Genomic DNA, 14535 nt, shown 5'->3' with positions numbered 1-14535 from the left:
GAGCCAACCACAGAAACAGAAACCAGAGGACAGGTCAGGAGTGTATCCCAAAGGAAAGGGGTGACGAGCGAGCTGAGGACTTCAGGGCTGGACGGCTGCAGGGAGCAAGCGAAGGGTGAAGTAACAGCGCATGTGACGGTGCAGCGCGTGTCACCACTGGCCTCCTCCCGCGTGACAGGACACTCTCCTGGTTGCCTTGCTCGGGCCTGCTCCCCCAGGTCACACACCCCGTTCTCCTGGCCCCCTAGGCAGACGGCGCCTCACCTCATGTACGACCCCCCGGCTCTCAATCCTTGGACCTCTTCTCCATATACACTCACTGCCTCGGTGACCTCATCCAGTCTGTGCCTTTAAACCCACTGATATGCCGATGTTTTTCAAACTCCCACCTCCAGTCCTGCTCCCCTCGGACTCCACCTACATGGCTCACAGCTTCTCGGACCCCGGAGACCCCGCTGTGGCCAAAGGCTAACCTGTCAGCCTCAGAACCAGCCGCCCCCGACCCCTTCCCTCTGCAGCTAGTGTCAGCTCCATCCTTCCAGGTGCTCGGGGCAACACATTTTGAGAGGGAGAAAAAAAATGAAGTTACATTTAAAATTCAAAATATTAAAAATGTATTTATTACTGAATATACTTGTCACTAAAATACTATAATAAAAACTGAAGAGTCTATATTCCTAGAAAATCCAAGAAAATCAACAGAGAAACTATCAGAAAATAGAGAATTCAGTATCGGTGTACAGGGCTTATTGAATAAAAACATTAAAATTCTACAGAAGAACATAAAACAAGACTTGAATAAATAAAATACACCCTGTTCTTAGACAGAAAGACTCAATAATGTAAACCTGTCATTTCTCTCTAATTCAAAACATAAATTTAATGTATTCCCAATGAAAACTTCAACAGAATTTTCACATGGAAAAAGTTTCCAGAAAAGTCTGGGGGCAAGGGATTAAACACTAGTCCCACCAAGTATTAAAATGTATCATAATGAAGCTATGGTAAATAAAACAGCTTGGTACTGGCAAACAAATAGAACAAATGGTTTACTATCTATGAATAAATGGAATAGAAAAGGAAAAAAACACAGAAACATACACAGAGCCAATCAGAACCCAACATACGTCACAGTGAATGGCATTTCAAATAAAACCAATGAAGCAAAAGTAAGAGCAGCCAAGAAATGGGTTAGGGATGCTGGCTGGCACCTGGGGTGGGTCAGGTACCCACCATCAGACAGCCTGGCAGTGAGAGAACAAACCGGTACAATCTCTCTGGGGCCACTTTAGCAACATCCATCAAAATTACACACTTCATACCCTTTGACCCAGTAATTCCTGTTCTGGGAACTCGTCCAACAGAGATTCATACACATGTTCCAAGAAACACATACAGCACAGTCACTGCAGCATCATTTGTGACCGCAGTAGATTGGAAACAACCTAATAACACTGCCTGTGGAGACTCACTAAATAATGACGCCACATCCACAGGATAGAACTCTGAGGGAGTCGAGAGAAAGACTGTAGTCAAGTCTGACTCTTGGTTACAGCCAGAGTCACCTGGGAAGCTTCTGAAAATCCTGACACATGGTCACACCTGGGCCAGTTAAATCTGATCTCCAGGGGCAGGCCCAGGAATCAGCATCTTAAAGCCCCACAGATGTGAGGACAGATACAACGCACAGCAGGAAAAATGGCACCTGGCAACAGGGAGACTGCCTCCTTGTTAGCTGCTTGTCAGCTGCTCGGGGGGATGTAACTAGAAGTCCACACACAGCATACTGTATACAACAGAGAAAATATACATAAACGAATATGAAAAATAAAAAGTTTATAAAACAGAAAACTTTTACGAAAGTACGCACAATGGCTGCCTTTAGGGAGAATTCACTTTCATTACACAGGCTTATAACTTTCAAAAGTATTGACCCTAAATCCAACTGCCAATTTACTACACCACGTAACAGTCAGAGAGTGGGAAACTCAACATACCAACAACCTGATTTTTTTCTTAACAAATAAATTTTGAGAGAATAAAAGCAAGAGAAACAGAGAGTCAGCTACAAAGTGATATGTGGTTGGAGCCTTATTATAGATGTAAACTTTTTTTTAAAAAATTATGACATTATGAGAAGACTGGAAGTTTAAACACTGGTTGAAAACATTTACAGATGAAATGATGAGGTAGAATTTGCTTCTGAATAACACAGGAGGGGGAGAAGTAGCCGGGTGTACTTCACAGGGTTGGCAGTGAGTACACGCGGATTCACTGCATTCTTCTGTCTACTCACCTTTGTATTTAAATTCAACCTAATACATTTTCCACAAGGTGCATACACCTTTTTTTTCAATAGGAAAAGAAAAAAAAAGCTAGCATAAAAAGTTATACTTCTTTAGTGACATAGAAAAATATTCAATTAGATACTGGTTGTGTTAGTTTTGAAAAGTATCTCTTAGATAGTTCTGGTAATAGTTCCTTTTTCTTAACAACAGCAAAGCGAACATACCCATGTCTGGGCCTCTAAGCGCACTGGGAACTGCTTCAGTTCCCCATGACTCTGGCCCTCCTTTCTAACTACGGTTTCAAGCAAAGCACTTCACCACTGTTCATCTCCATTTCTCCATCTGTTAAAAGGAAGCCGATTGGGCTCTGGCATCTGGAAGTACACACTTCCCAGGGGGAAGAGTACCCTGGGGGAGTCTCACTGGCCTCCTCCTCCGGCCCAAAAACATGCTCACTCTCACAGGCTAGGACGCCAGGTCATTTTTACCATCCGGCTTCAGTATCCAACCAACTCAACATAAGTCATCGCTGTAAGATATACAGGCCAATCTCTTCTAAAAATGAAGCCTATAAGCTAGAAATGAACTGCAAAATGAAAACAAAAACACAATGCTTCTAGAGGAAAAAAAATCCTTCTAACAAACAACCTTTCCTCATCTGTGATTTAAATCAAATCCCTGAGGCCACTTACACCTGAGGTTCCTTAGAGAAGGGGCAGTTTCAGGGCGAACTGGGTGAAAGAACAGCTTCTATACCAGATGAGACTGAAAACAGACCCTGAGGCCGGCAGGCCCAGCAGAGCCCCAGTGGGGGAAAGCTGGCAGACATCCCTGGACTGCTGGCTTTCTGTTTACTATTCTCTTGAGTGCATGATTACAGCCAACAACCTCATCTGAGCAAAAGAACCTCTTGGGCACACAACACTCAACAGTGTACAACATGAATTCAAAATCAGCAAAAGGGATGCAGGAACCGTTCAGCATACAATGTTCAGCAAAACAGAAGCCACAGTGTAAGACAATTTTATAAGCATACTTTGGTGTGTGTGTGTGTGTGTGTGTGTGTGCGCTCAAACATACCCACGCACATGTTTATATGCATAGAAAAAAACTGTAGAAATATCCCAGAAAGTTAATAGGGAGTGGTAGGACGTTTTCTCTTCTTTACACACTTATCTTTATTTTCCAAATAGTCTACACTGAGCATAATGAGGAAGAAAAACAGTTTGTTCTTGTTTAAGTTAAGAAAAGCAATACTGAGAACAGCTCGTACCTACTTGAGGGCTCACTATGCGCCAGGAATCCTGCTCACCAGGTCTTACACACTGACCTCAGTCAATCTTCACCATAAGCCAACAGGGTGGGTATTTGGGGTAGCATTCCGGTATGTCCACGTGACTCTATCAAAGGGCCTCCTGCAACGGGCACCTGAAAAAGCAGGGACCAACAAAGGAAGGACCCCATTTAGAGACAAATCCAGGAAGCCAGCTCTCAGGCAGCATGACTGCACACAGAAAGGATGCCCCAGCAGAGAGCAGCACCCTTCTGGCTCTTGTGACAGCCTGCCTAAGGGACATCTAAGCCACAGACATCACGAGACATGGGTGAGTAGAACCAAAGGAGAGGCACTAAGGAATGAACTCAGCACGCATCGGATGCTCACCTAACACACAGCTGGGAGCTGAGAGGGGCTGAGTAAGTCTCTGCCCCAAAAATGAAAGATGTAAGAACTAGCCATAAACAGATGTAAGATGAAACCCAGGCTCAGAGGAGACGCGGATACCTGTGGCAGGGAGCAGAGGGACAGAGGCGCTGGAAGGCCTTGCTGTGTGGACAAGAGCACTGAAGAACGTGAACAGTTCTGTGCTTGGGGCAAATGAACCAGGTGTGATGAAGATGAAGCATCTGCTGAGGATACTATTAGAAATCTGAAACTTCTCTTCCAAACTACACCATCCCTTTCCCAAGATGGATCCCTGTAACAGCTGGACACAAAGGCCATGCCACCCAAAATAAAAGAAAGCACTGAGCAGCTTTCTAACACATCCTTGTTCTACCAGGACTTCACCAGATGGGTCAACACATCAAGTAGTTCCATGACACCCCCTTCTCACGAGGCCCTGCTGTCTGCTTCCCTGTGCAGGACAGAGGGGTAGCTCAGGAGGGACTCAGGGCATGTACCACCATTCAACACCGACAGCGCAGGAGCGGCTCCTCTGTATCCACAGTTCCACATCCACGATTCAACCAACCACAGATTCTGTGGTATTGTACCGTTTACTACGGAAAAAAATCCATGTATAGGTGGATCTGTGCAGTTCAAGGTTGTGTTGTTCAGCGCCAACTGTAATTTACTCTCAGTGCTACTTTCTTTCCTTTTTCTTCTTTTTAAAGAATCCTGTTTGTGATTTATAAGGGCAAAAGCCAGAGGTGGCACAGCCTTTTGTACATTTTGCTTGTGCATCCCAGCACAAGCAAATGCAGTTATCACTGTTTTGCCTACAGCGACACCTGCAGATCGAGAGGGAAACTGCAGGACCTATGGCCACCGAAGCGGGACCAGACACAGATAGCACCCAAGAAGCAAACCCCACCAACAGCTCTGAGAGGTGCCCGACTTAGTGATTAGGACGTTGATGCTGTTGGTTTTGCATCCCTCTCTCCTTCCACAGCACTAGTAATGTCATCAGCATTTCTGAAAGCTTCCCAGCTCCCTAGAAGTCCTTTGAGCACAGATCACTGGGTCAAGTACAATATAAACACTGCACTTTTTACAATATCTTCACTACGGATAACTCATAAACTGTGAAGCTCCTTTGCAGAGTATGTGCACCTCTCAAAGCTATCTTGTATGGACAAGGAAATTTTTGTGTACCCAAATTCTCTCATCTCTAAGGAATAAAACTGGGCACTTTGAGCACTAGGGTGGTGGCATGTGGCTTTATGTGTAAAAATCTGTAATTTTATGTATAAACGAAAATGTACACTTCAAAAACTTTAACCCACGGTTGGCAGGGCCTAGGCTGGGGACAGGGGGTTGACTCCAAAGTGTGATTTGCCTGTAGATGGAGCGAAGTTGCCATCACCACTACCTAATCCTGGGCAGAACCACCAGCAAATGGGTAGCAAGCAGGAGTAATCAGAAGTCAGCAACGTCAGACCCAGATTCTAGGTATGTAACTGGTTTTTGGACAGGGTGCCCCACAAAGGCAGTGCTTCTGTGTGGTCACCTGAAGAACAACTATCTTAAGTTATTTAATTAACAGAACCCCCAGATCTACAGTTTATAGGATAAGCAATTCTGGGCACTGACTGGAGCGACTTGGGGGGCCACAAAAGCTACAACAAAGATAAGGATGGCTTTCATGTTCCATTTCAGATCTGCCACAGAACAGCCTTTCAGATGGAACTAGAGCGATGTGGACCACAATTTCTTGTTTTGTTCATAGAAAACCAGTGAATACCTGAAGGCTGAGAAGGTTCAGTCCGTGGACGCGTTGAGCCTGCAGCACCAAACTAAGGTTTCCTGGAACACACCCAAGTCTTCAGTCTATGCTTACACCACGGCAGGACTAGTAAAACTAACGCTGATACTAACCTGGATACAACTCATTGGTCCAAGAATAAAAAATAGGGTCTCTACAAGATAACAAGGCAGCTATTCTAATCTATTACTCAGGAATTAAAAACAAATCCCCCCTTTCAATAGAGTTTTTAGAAATTATAAAAAGAATGCAAAAAAATTAGTAAAGCAAAGTGTATAGTTCATTGTAGAAAAATTAGAAAAAACAGTAAGGGACAACGATGGCAATGAAAAACACTCACAATTCCACCACTATTCATAATGTATTTCCTTCTGGGCTTTTTCTCTGCATGTACAGTTAACCCCCCTTGAACAACAGGGGGTTAGGGGCACCGACCCTCCATGCAGTCGAACTTGGACTTTGAGACTCTGCAGCCTTGCCCCAACCTATCTCCACAAAGTTTATTTTCCCCCTACTCCGCATTTTATGCCACTCCAAGTTGTTCACTTTGCTTCATTAACTAGGAACTACATTCAAAGAGTCCCCAAAACAGGTCAGAGGGAGAGTGCAAGGAGAGGGAAGAACAGAAGGGAAGTTTAGTCAGAGAAGGGCCAAGGGGGAGAGAAAACCCAGGAGAGGGCAGGGAACAGTCCCATGAAAGAGGGAAGAGAGCAGATTCGCCTAAGAACAGAGCAGGCCAGGAGCAGCATGCTGTCTTTCAGACACTGACACAGCTCATACACAAGGAGGCATCAGCTCTTCTCACCCAAACAGGGGCAGGGAAGCACCAGGAAGCAGAACTCCTGAAAAGTGAGGACAAGTACAGCACAGGGCTTGATCTAAGCCCTACCACTCATCAGCTGCATGACCCTTGGCTCATTCAATATTCACAACAGCTTCTGAGGGAGGTGCTGTTATTATCACCTCCGCTTTACAAAGGAGAAAACTGAGACACAGAGAGGTGATGCAGCTTGCCCAAGGTAATACATTTACTAAGTGGCAGGCTCTGAGGGGACTCTGGGTCCGCAGTCCCCCATTCCAGACAACCTCTTCGGGTGTACGTCAGACCAAGAGGACTGTGGGCCCATGTCCCAGCAGTTGCTCCTGCAGGGAAAAAACAGAGTCAAGACACACAGACAGGCAGGTCTCACGGGAAAGCATAACTCTATGAGCCCAGCGCTCTAACTCTGGTCTAGCTCTTTACTGGCTGTTTGACTGTGGGCAGATTATTACCTTACCCTATAGAGAGAAAAAGGAAGAATACTGAAACCAGCTGACCTCCCATCCTACACACTGTAAGGCCGTTTGCAAACATGAAGAGCTAACTAAATGCTGAAATAGAGTCAGTGTGTTACCAAGTAAGACCCACTTAGGGACAAACCCAACCACCAGATGTCAAGCAAGAAAGAGGCCACCTCTGACATAAAACTAGCGATGTTTCCTTAGGTCAGTCTCCCAAGGCAAAAGGAACAAAAGCAAAATAAACAAATAGGATGTAATCAAATTTATAAGCTTCTTCAGAGCAAAGGAAACCATAAACAAAACGAAAAGACAACCTAAGGAATGGGAGAAAATATTTGCGAACAATGCAACCAACAAGGGCTTAATTCCCAAAATATACAAATAACTCACACAACTCAATAATAAAAAAACAAATAACCCAAATGAAAACTGGGCAGAAGACCTAAATAGACATTTCTCCAAAGAAGACATACAGATGGCCAGTAGGCACGTGAAAAGATGCTCAAATCACTAATTGTTAGAGAAATGCAAATCAAAACTACAGTGAGGTATCACTTCACACAGGTCAGAATGGCCGTCATTTAAAAACTCTACAAATAACAAATGCTGGAGAAGGTGTGGAGGAAAGGGACCCTCTTGCACTGCTGGTGTGAATGTAAATTGGTGCAGCCACTATGGAGAACAGTATGGAGGTTCCTTAAACAACTAAAAATAGAGTTACCGTATGATTCAGCAATACCACTCCTGGGCATATACCCAGAGAAAACTCTAATCTGAAAATATATATGCACCCCAGTGTTCACTACAGCACTATTTACAACAGGCAAGACATGGAAGCAACATAAGTGTCCATCAACAGATGAATGGATGACGATGTGAGATACACACACACACACACACACACACACACACACACACACACACACACAATGGAATACTACTCAGCCATAAAAAAGAACAAAATAATGCCATTTGCAGCAACATGGATGGACCTAGAGATTATCATACTAAGTGAAGTAAGCCAGAGAAAAACAAATATCATATGATAACACTTATATATGGAATCTTAAAAAAAAAAAAAAAAAGAAGATACAAATGAACTTATATACAAAACAGAAACAGACCCACAGACACAGAAAACAAACTTATGGTTACCAAAGGGGAAAGGGAGGTGGGGATAAGTTAGGAGTCTGGGATTAGCAGGTACACACTGCCATGTATAAAATCGATAACCAACAAGGACCTACTGTATAGCACAGGGAGCTATATTCAATATCTTGTCATAAACCATGATGAAAAAAAGAAAAGAAAAGAAAGAAGCCACAAAGTAGAAATTCTTACTTGGGAAGAGCTGGCGGGCTCCTTGGGACTTCAGCAGCGCCAGCATCCGCTCCTGGTGGCTCTGCCTCCCTGGCGCGGTGGGCCACTTCCTGCACGGCGTCCTGCGGGCCGGGGGGCTCCTGAGGGCCGCCTGAGTCTGTGGTGGAGTCAACCTCCACCTCCTGAACCGGGGCTGGGACTGGCTCCTGCTCGGCCGCGGCCTCCTCCCCTTCCTTCCTCCTGATCTTCTCCTCCAGCTCCTTCCTCCTCTTTTCATCATCCTGACGGGCCATGCGGTCAAAGGTTTTGAATACCTAAAATCAAACAGCAATCCTGCAATGAGTTCATCCGCCCAGTACTGTACCACACATTCTGCAGAAATACAGCAAAATCTGGTAAATAAAGAATGAAAAAGCAGTAGACTAAAAAAATGTTCCCATTGGCAAAATGGAAATGCACTTCAACTTCACCAAATGCCGCTAGGAAAACAATCTTTAAAGGGGAGTTCCAAAATCAGTGGAAGTGAAACCTTTACAAGCCAAGGCTCAAAATATTTACATGCCTATGAGGCCAACTTTCAAGTCTAAATGATGCATAACTAAATGGTCTCACCTGTCATTACTTTTATAGCCCCAGAGAGCCTTGTTCAAAACGCAAAGAACACGCTGTCCTGGTACTGAGAGCTGTAAAGGCACCAACAACTCAGACGAAAGAAGAGAAGATGGGAATTAGTTGAATTTCAATCCACAAAATACAAGCCGGCTCACTGGACTGCTGCTATCTTCCCACACTGCATGGGCTGCGGGAAGGTGCAGGTCTTAGCCTGGGAATTCAACAAACATCCATGATGTGCCTACAATGTGCAAGGGGCACCCAAAATCCAAATGACAGCTCCCAACCTCGAAGAACTCCACTTTCTGGTGTGTGGATCAGTCATTAATCTTTTCGGGGCCACAGTCACACCCACAAAAGTGCTGGGACTCTCCATCCAAAAAGTGCACAAGAAAATGGTCTTTTGTATGCACCATTCAAGGGCGTACATAACCCTGAAGTGCAGCCAGGACAGACCCAGACATGACAACTCTGACAGGAAGAGGCTGTGACCAATACATGTGATGCCATCAGAATGAGGGTGCAAACAAGCATTTCCGGTGAAAGAGAGCTAAGGAAGTTTCTTGGAAGAAGGCGCTCTGCATCAGACCTTGAATGAAAGGCACACCTTCCAGAGGGAATGACAGGAGGAAGGGTCATCAGGAGATATATCCTATGGTATCTCCTCCCGGAGACAGGAAAGCTGGGAGATCCACCTTGAAAAGTGGGTGGGAGAAGACCCTTACATTCAACCCAGCAACCTCGCTCCAAGGTATTTACCCAAAGGAGCTGAAAATATGTCCACCCAAAAACCTGTACACGGACTGTGTATAGCAACTTTATTCATAATTGCCAAAACCTGGAAGCAACCATGATATCCTTCAGCAGGTGAATGGATAAACAAATTGTGGTACATCCAGACAATGGAATATTATTCTGTGATGAAAGAAATGAGCTATTATTAAGCCATGAAAAAACATGGAAGAACCTTAAATGCATATTAGTAAAAGAAACCAATCTGAAAAGGCTACACGGTGTATGATTCCAACTATATGACACTGTGGAAAAGGCAAAATTTTAAAGACAATAAAAAGACCAGTGGTTGCCAGAGGATGCAGGGAGGGAGGTTGGAGGCAGCAGGTAGAGCGCACAGGATTTTTTTAGGGCAGTGAAAATACTTCGTGTGGTACCATAATGAGGATTACATGCCATCACACATTTGTCCAAACCCCGTAAAATGAACAGTAAGAGTGAACCCTGAAGTAAACTGTGGGTTTAGGTGACTATGATACGTCAATGTAAGTCCATCAACTGTAAGAAATGCACCACTCTGGTGGCAGCTGTTGGTATAGGGGACGCTGGGGGAGGCGGGGGTGGGCAGGGGGGACATGAGAAATCTCTGTACCTTCCCTTCCATTTCGCTCTGAACCTAAAACTACTCTAAAAAACAGTCTTAATAAAATAAAAATGTTTTAACGTGTGTAGGAGTCAGTTTCCAAAGGGCTAGAATGCAGACAAGTGCTAAATAACTGTTGCGTGCACTGGGCAGGAAGACAGAACCAAAGAAGTTACTGACTATGCCAATGTTTTTACAGACATTCTCTCAAAACCCTCGTGAAAACGCCGTGAGGAAGACAGCACTGACATTTCAAAGATAATGGAAAACTAAGCTCGGAGAGGGTAACCTGTCCAAGGTCCTGCCAGTGAAAGAAGAAAGTAAAAAATTATACAGGAAACACACCAAACACTGAAAGGAGATGTAGGCAGAGGAAGATAAGTAAAGCCCTAAGGCTAAAAACTGGAAACAATATCTCTCTCTACTTCTTCTGAGAACCTGAGCCCCTGACTCACTCCTCTTATACTCACGTCAATGACACCGGACACCAGACCCGTTGCCCTCAGAGCCATTCATCCTCCTGACGCCACACATCTTCATCTTAACTCCAGAAAACAAGCAACAGCAAGGGCTCTCTCCAAACGCCGGGGGGCTCTCTCCAAACGCCGGGGGCCTCCCTCGGACCCTGGGCCTCACGTTCCTCACTACACTGTGGCGCCCACCGCCCCTGCTTACTCAGCACCCCGCCTGCCCCCTGGCTTCACCTCTCATGTCGCCACTGACCTCAGCACTCATTTCAGAATCCTGGACTGCGGAGCTGGAAGAGATGTCCCTGACCTCCAATCAACCTTCTCAACTGACAGAGAGGAGAGTGATTCTCCCAAGACTTCCCAGCAAGCTCAGAACAGATAGAGCCAGCTTTCCTGACTCTCATGGGGGGACCTCTAAGCTTGCCAAACTGGACTCCAGGATAAACACAGAGGATCCACTGATACGAATGAAACGTCATTCAAAATTATTGTTTTCTTAAAACATACTAATAAATCATGGAGTGGAATACAATTTCTACATGCATCTTTCCTGCTGAGGGTCTGGCAAGCTGTACATTCAGACTGTGCAAGCCCTAAGAATTAGCAGGAAAAGTCTGAGAAGGCTTAAACCTCATCAACAGCCCATACCCCAAAATATCAACGGAGAACTTTTGGGTTCCAGAACTGAGTACCCCAATACTCCCATCCAAACCCTCTTTGCCTGAGTTCTGAAGAGACCCCCAAGCACCCCACTGCCAAATGCCTCTGTGGATAAAAGAACAGCTCCCCAGGACTTACCCTGATCTACCCAACCAAAATACCCAGGGAATATCTGCTCTTTTAAAGTTCCTTGGGCAATACTGATGATTCAGAACCACTTTAAAAAAACACTACACCCCTCCTAACCATCTGCTGGAAACTGTCCCCCTTGGTTTCCCTGAAACTTACTGTCCTGCCCACTTCCCTCCATCCCCCTCCCACTCACACAGCCTCTTCCTTCTCCCATCCCTTCTCTGGGATCCTTCCCCAAAGGGCTATCCTCCACCTTCAGTTCCTCTCCTTCAAATCACTCAGATTCCTCTACCTCCCTTAAAATCCAGCCCCACAATTCAACAGCCTGTGGGAAGGGACTTCTGCCTGCAATCTCCAATTCAACTAAGCTTCTTCCCCTAAACTCAGGTGACAGTTCAGTGAATGCATTATCATTATTACAGTGCCCAGGTTTGAAACCCTGGATCACCTCTGGCCCATCCCAACCCTCTCTCTGCCCTGCTCTCCACCTCCACTTTATTAAACTGTTCACCAAGTCTTAACCTTAAGGGTGTCTGAAACATGGTAGGTGTCTTACATGAATTACCTGTCAGTTCACCTGTAAAACAAGGGAAAAGACCAACCTTTCAGGTTGTGTTAGAAATAAATAACATCCTAGAATGTAAATTACATAACAACTGGTACATACTAGGTGCTCAGTAAATGTTCCTTTCTCCTTTACATCTTTTCTGCAAAAGATCACCCGAGACAGGGGCTTCCCTGGTGGCGCAGTGGTTGAGAGTCCGCCTGCCGATGCAGGGGACGCGGGTTCGTGCCCCGGTCCGGGAAGATCCCACATGCCGCGGAGCGGCTGGGCCCGTGAGCCACGGCCGCTGAGCCTGCGCGTCCGGAGCCTGCGCTCCGCAACGGGAGAGGCCACAGTGAGAGGCCCGAGTACCGCAAAAAAAAAAAAAAAAAAAAAAAAAAATCACCCTAGACAAAAGTGTTCCCAACCTACAATGGATTGGCTAAATAATAGAACAGAAAGATCTGGAATCCGAAAAATGAAGTTTTGAGTTCCAGCTCTATGATGAGTTTCATCAAATCACCTAACCTTGCTGAACTGGCACCCTCATCTGCCACATAAAATTCAACCTTATCTATTTCACAGTCTTCCATGAAAGCATTAATTTGACATAAGGGCCTCCTAAAAACCATCTCTGACACACAGCTCTCTGATCACTCAGATGGCACCTAACAACTACAAGGGTGAGGAACAGCCTTAAGTCTTGAAATTGAATACCACCCTCACTCCTCACCTGACCATGTTATCTTTGGTAGTTAAACATTGTAAACTTCTGTTTCTTCATGCAGGCACTGAGGAAAATACCTGACCAACCTGCAGCTTGTAGCAAGTCTTCAGAAGATGAACATTTGAAATCACTTCATAAACTGTAAAACGCTACAGAACCGTAGGAGGTTATCACCAGCATTTCTACCTTCTCAGGTTCCTAGAAACAGGCTCAATGCTTGACTGAGTACCATCTTTCAATCCCATCCAAGTCCCACCTCTTCGAGTAGCACTGACGTATATACACTACCAAATGTAAAATAGAGAGCTAGTGGGAAGCAGCTGCATCGCACGGGGAGATCAGCTCGGTGCTTTGTGACCACCTAGAGGGGTGGGATAGGGAGGGTGGGAGGGAGACACAGGAGGGAGGGGATATGGGGATATATGTATACATATAGCTGATTCACTTTGTTATACAGCAGAAACTAACACAACATTGTAAAGCAATTATACTCCAATAAAGATGTTAAAAAAAAAAGTCCCACCTCCTCTATAAAACTTTTCTCCATTTCCAAACCATCATTTCTATTCCTTTCCTTCCAGTGGGCTCTGTCACATAATTGGCCTTGCATGGTTCTCTGTTACTGTATTTTACCTCCTTAACTAGAGCATAAGTATCCCAAGGAGAGAGACCATTATTTAACCATCTGCATTACCAGTGTATCTCCAATGCTTCTGGCAGCTGAGAGTATAAATACATTCAGTACATAAACTCTTGGTTATTACATTCCAAGTACCCTGTCAACGTCAGTGAATAAGTATTACTAGTACCTCAAACAGACAATAAACTTAACCTGGGATGTACAGATATATGTTCAAATGTAAACTTATTAAGTACTACTATGACTGTCTTTGACCTGAAAAGTCACACTTCGAACAGGGGGACCACACCCATCAATCACAGAGTCTCCCTTCCACGTCCAGTCGTCGCAGTTCTGGGGTGCAGGTGTCCGTGCTGCCGCCCGTTCCCCCGTCTAGCCTGCACTATTTTTATTCTCTGACTGGCAGGCCCCGGCACCTCGAAGGGGGTTACACGCTGCGGGAGCTAACCCTGGCCCTGAGCGTCGATGTATTACTTCTGATATCCAAGTGCACCCGGTCGTACCAGGCTGCTCGAGAGCCAGCCCCTCTCGCACGGAAGGAGTAAACTGATACCTGATACCCCAAGAGCATGTCTGCTGAAGCCGCGGCCCCAGGAGGCTGGTCCGGGGCAGCGCCAGAGGATGAACTGAGGCCGGCAGCGAACGGAGCGGCGGTCTCACAGGGGTCTGGGCTCCCGGAGAGTCGGGGACTACGGGGGCGCGCTCGCTGGGGCGGGGTCGGGGCTCCCACGGCCTCCCCCCACCGCGAGCTTCCCGCCGGCCGCGCATTACCTGCAGCACCAGAGCCTGCGCGGCCCCCGGCGGGAAGCCCATGCGATCCGACGGGTGGCGCAGCAGGCGGTAGAAGTCCGTCTTGCGGTAGAGGAAGCCGAAGAGCACACGCAGAAAGTCCTGAACGTTGCCCACGTGCTGCAGGATGCCCAACAGGGCCTGGTCGTACAGCTCCGCCGCCCCGGGCTCCATGGCGTCGCTGGCCGGAGGAAAGCTCACTCACGGCGGGC

At 46.0% G+C, this 14535-nt stretch overlaps 1 protein-coding gene across 1 annotated transcript in view; it reads right to left on the bottom strand.

Moving 5' to 3' along the window:
* NUDCD3 (NudC domain containing 3) overlaps positions 1 to 14497 on the bottom strand; it is a 73078-nt gene extending 58581 nt beyond the window's left edge. Inside the window, exons 1-2 of the mRNA XM_067745781.1 lie at positions 14306 to 14497; positions 8396 to 8688 (exon numbers count right to left, since the gene is read on the bottom strand). Coding sequence (XP_067601882.1) covers positions 8396 to 8688; positions 14306 to 14497 — 485 coding nt within the window. The remainder of the gene's footprint in view (positions 1 to 8395; positions 8689 to 14305) is intronic.
* Positions 14498 to 14535: the final 38 nt, after the last annotated feature.

The sequence above is a fragment of the Pseudorca crassidens genome, chromosome 8 (assembly GCF_039906515.1).
Source record: "Pseudorca crassidens isolate mPseCra1 chromosome 8, mPseCra1.hap1, whole genome shotgun sequence".
Lineage (NCBI taxonomy): Eukaryota > Metazoa > Chordata > Mammalia > Artiodactyla > Delphinidae > Pseudorca > Pseudorca crassidens.
This window is presented reverse-complemented; position numbering and strand designations above follow the sequence as displayed.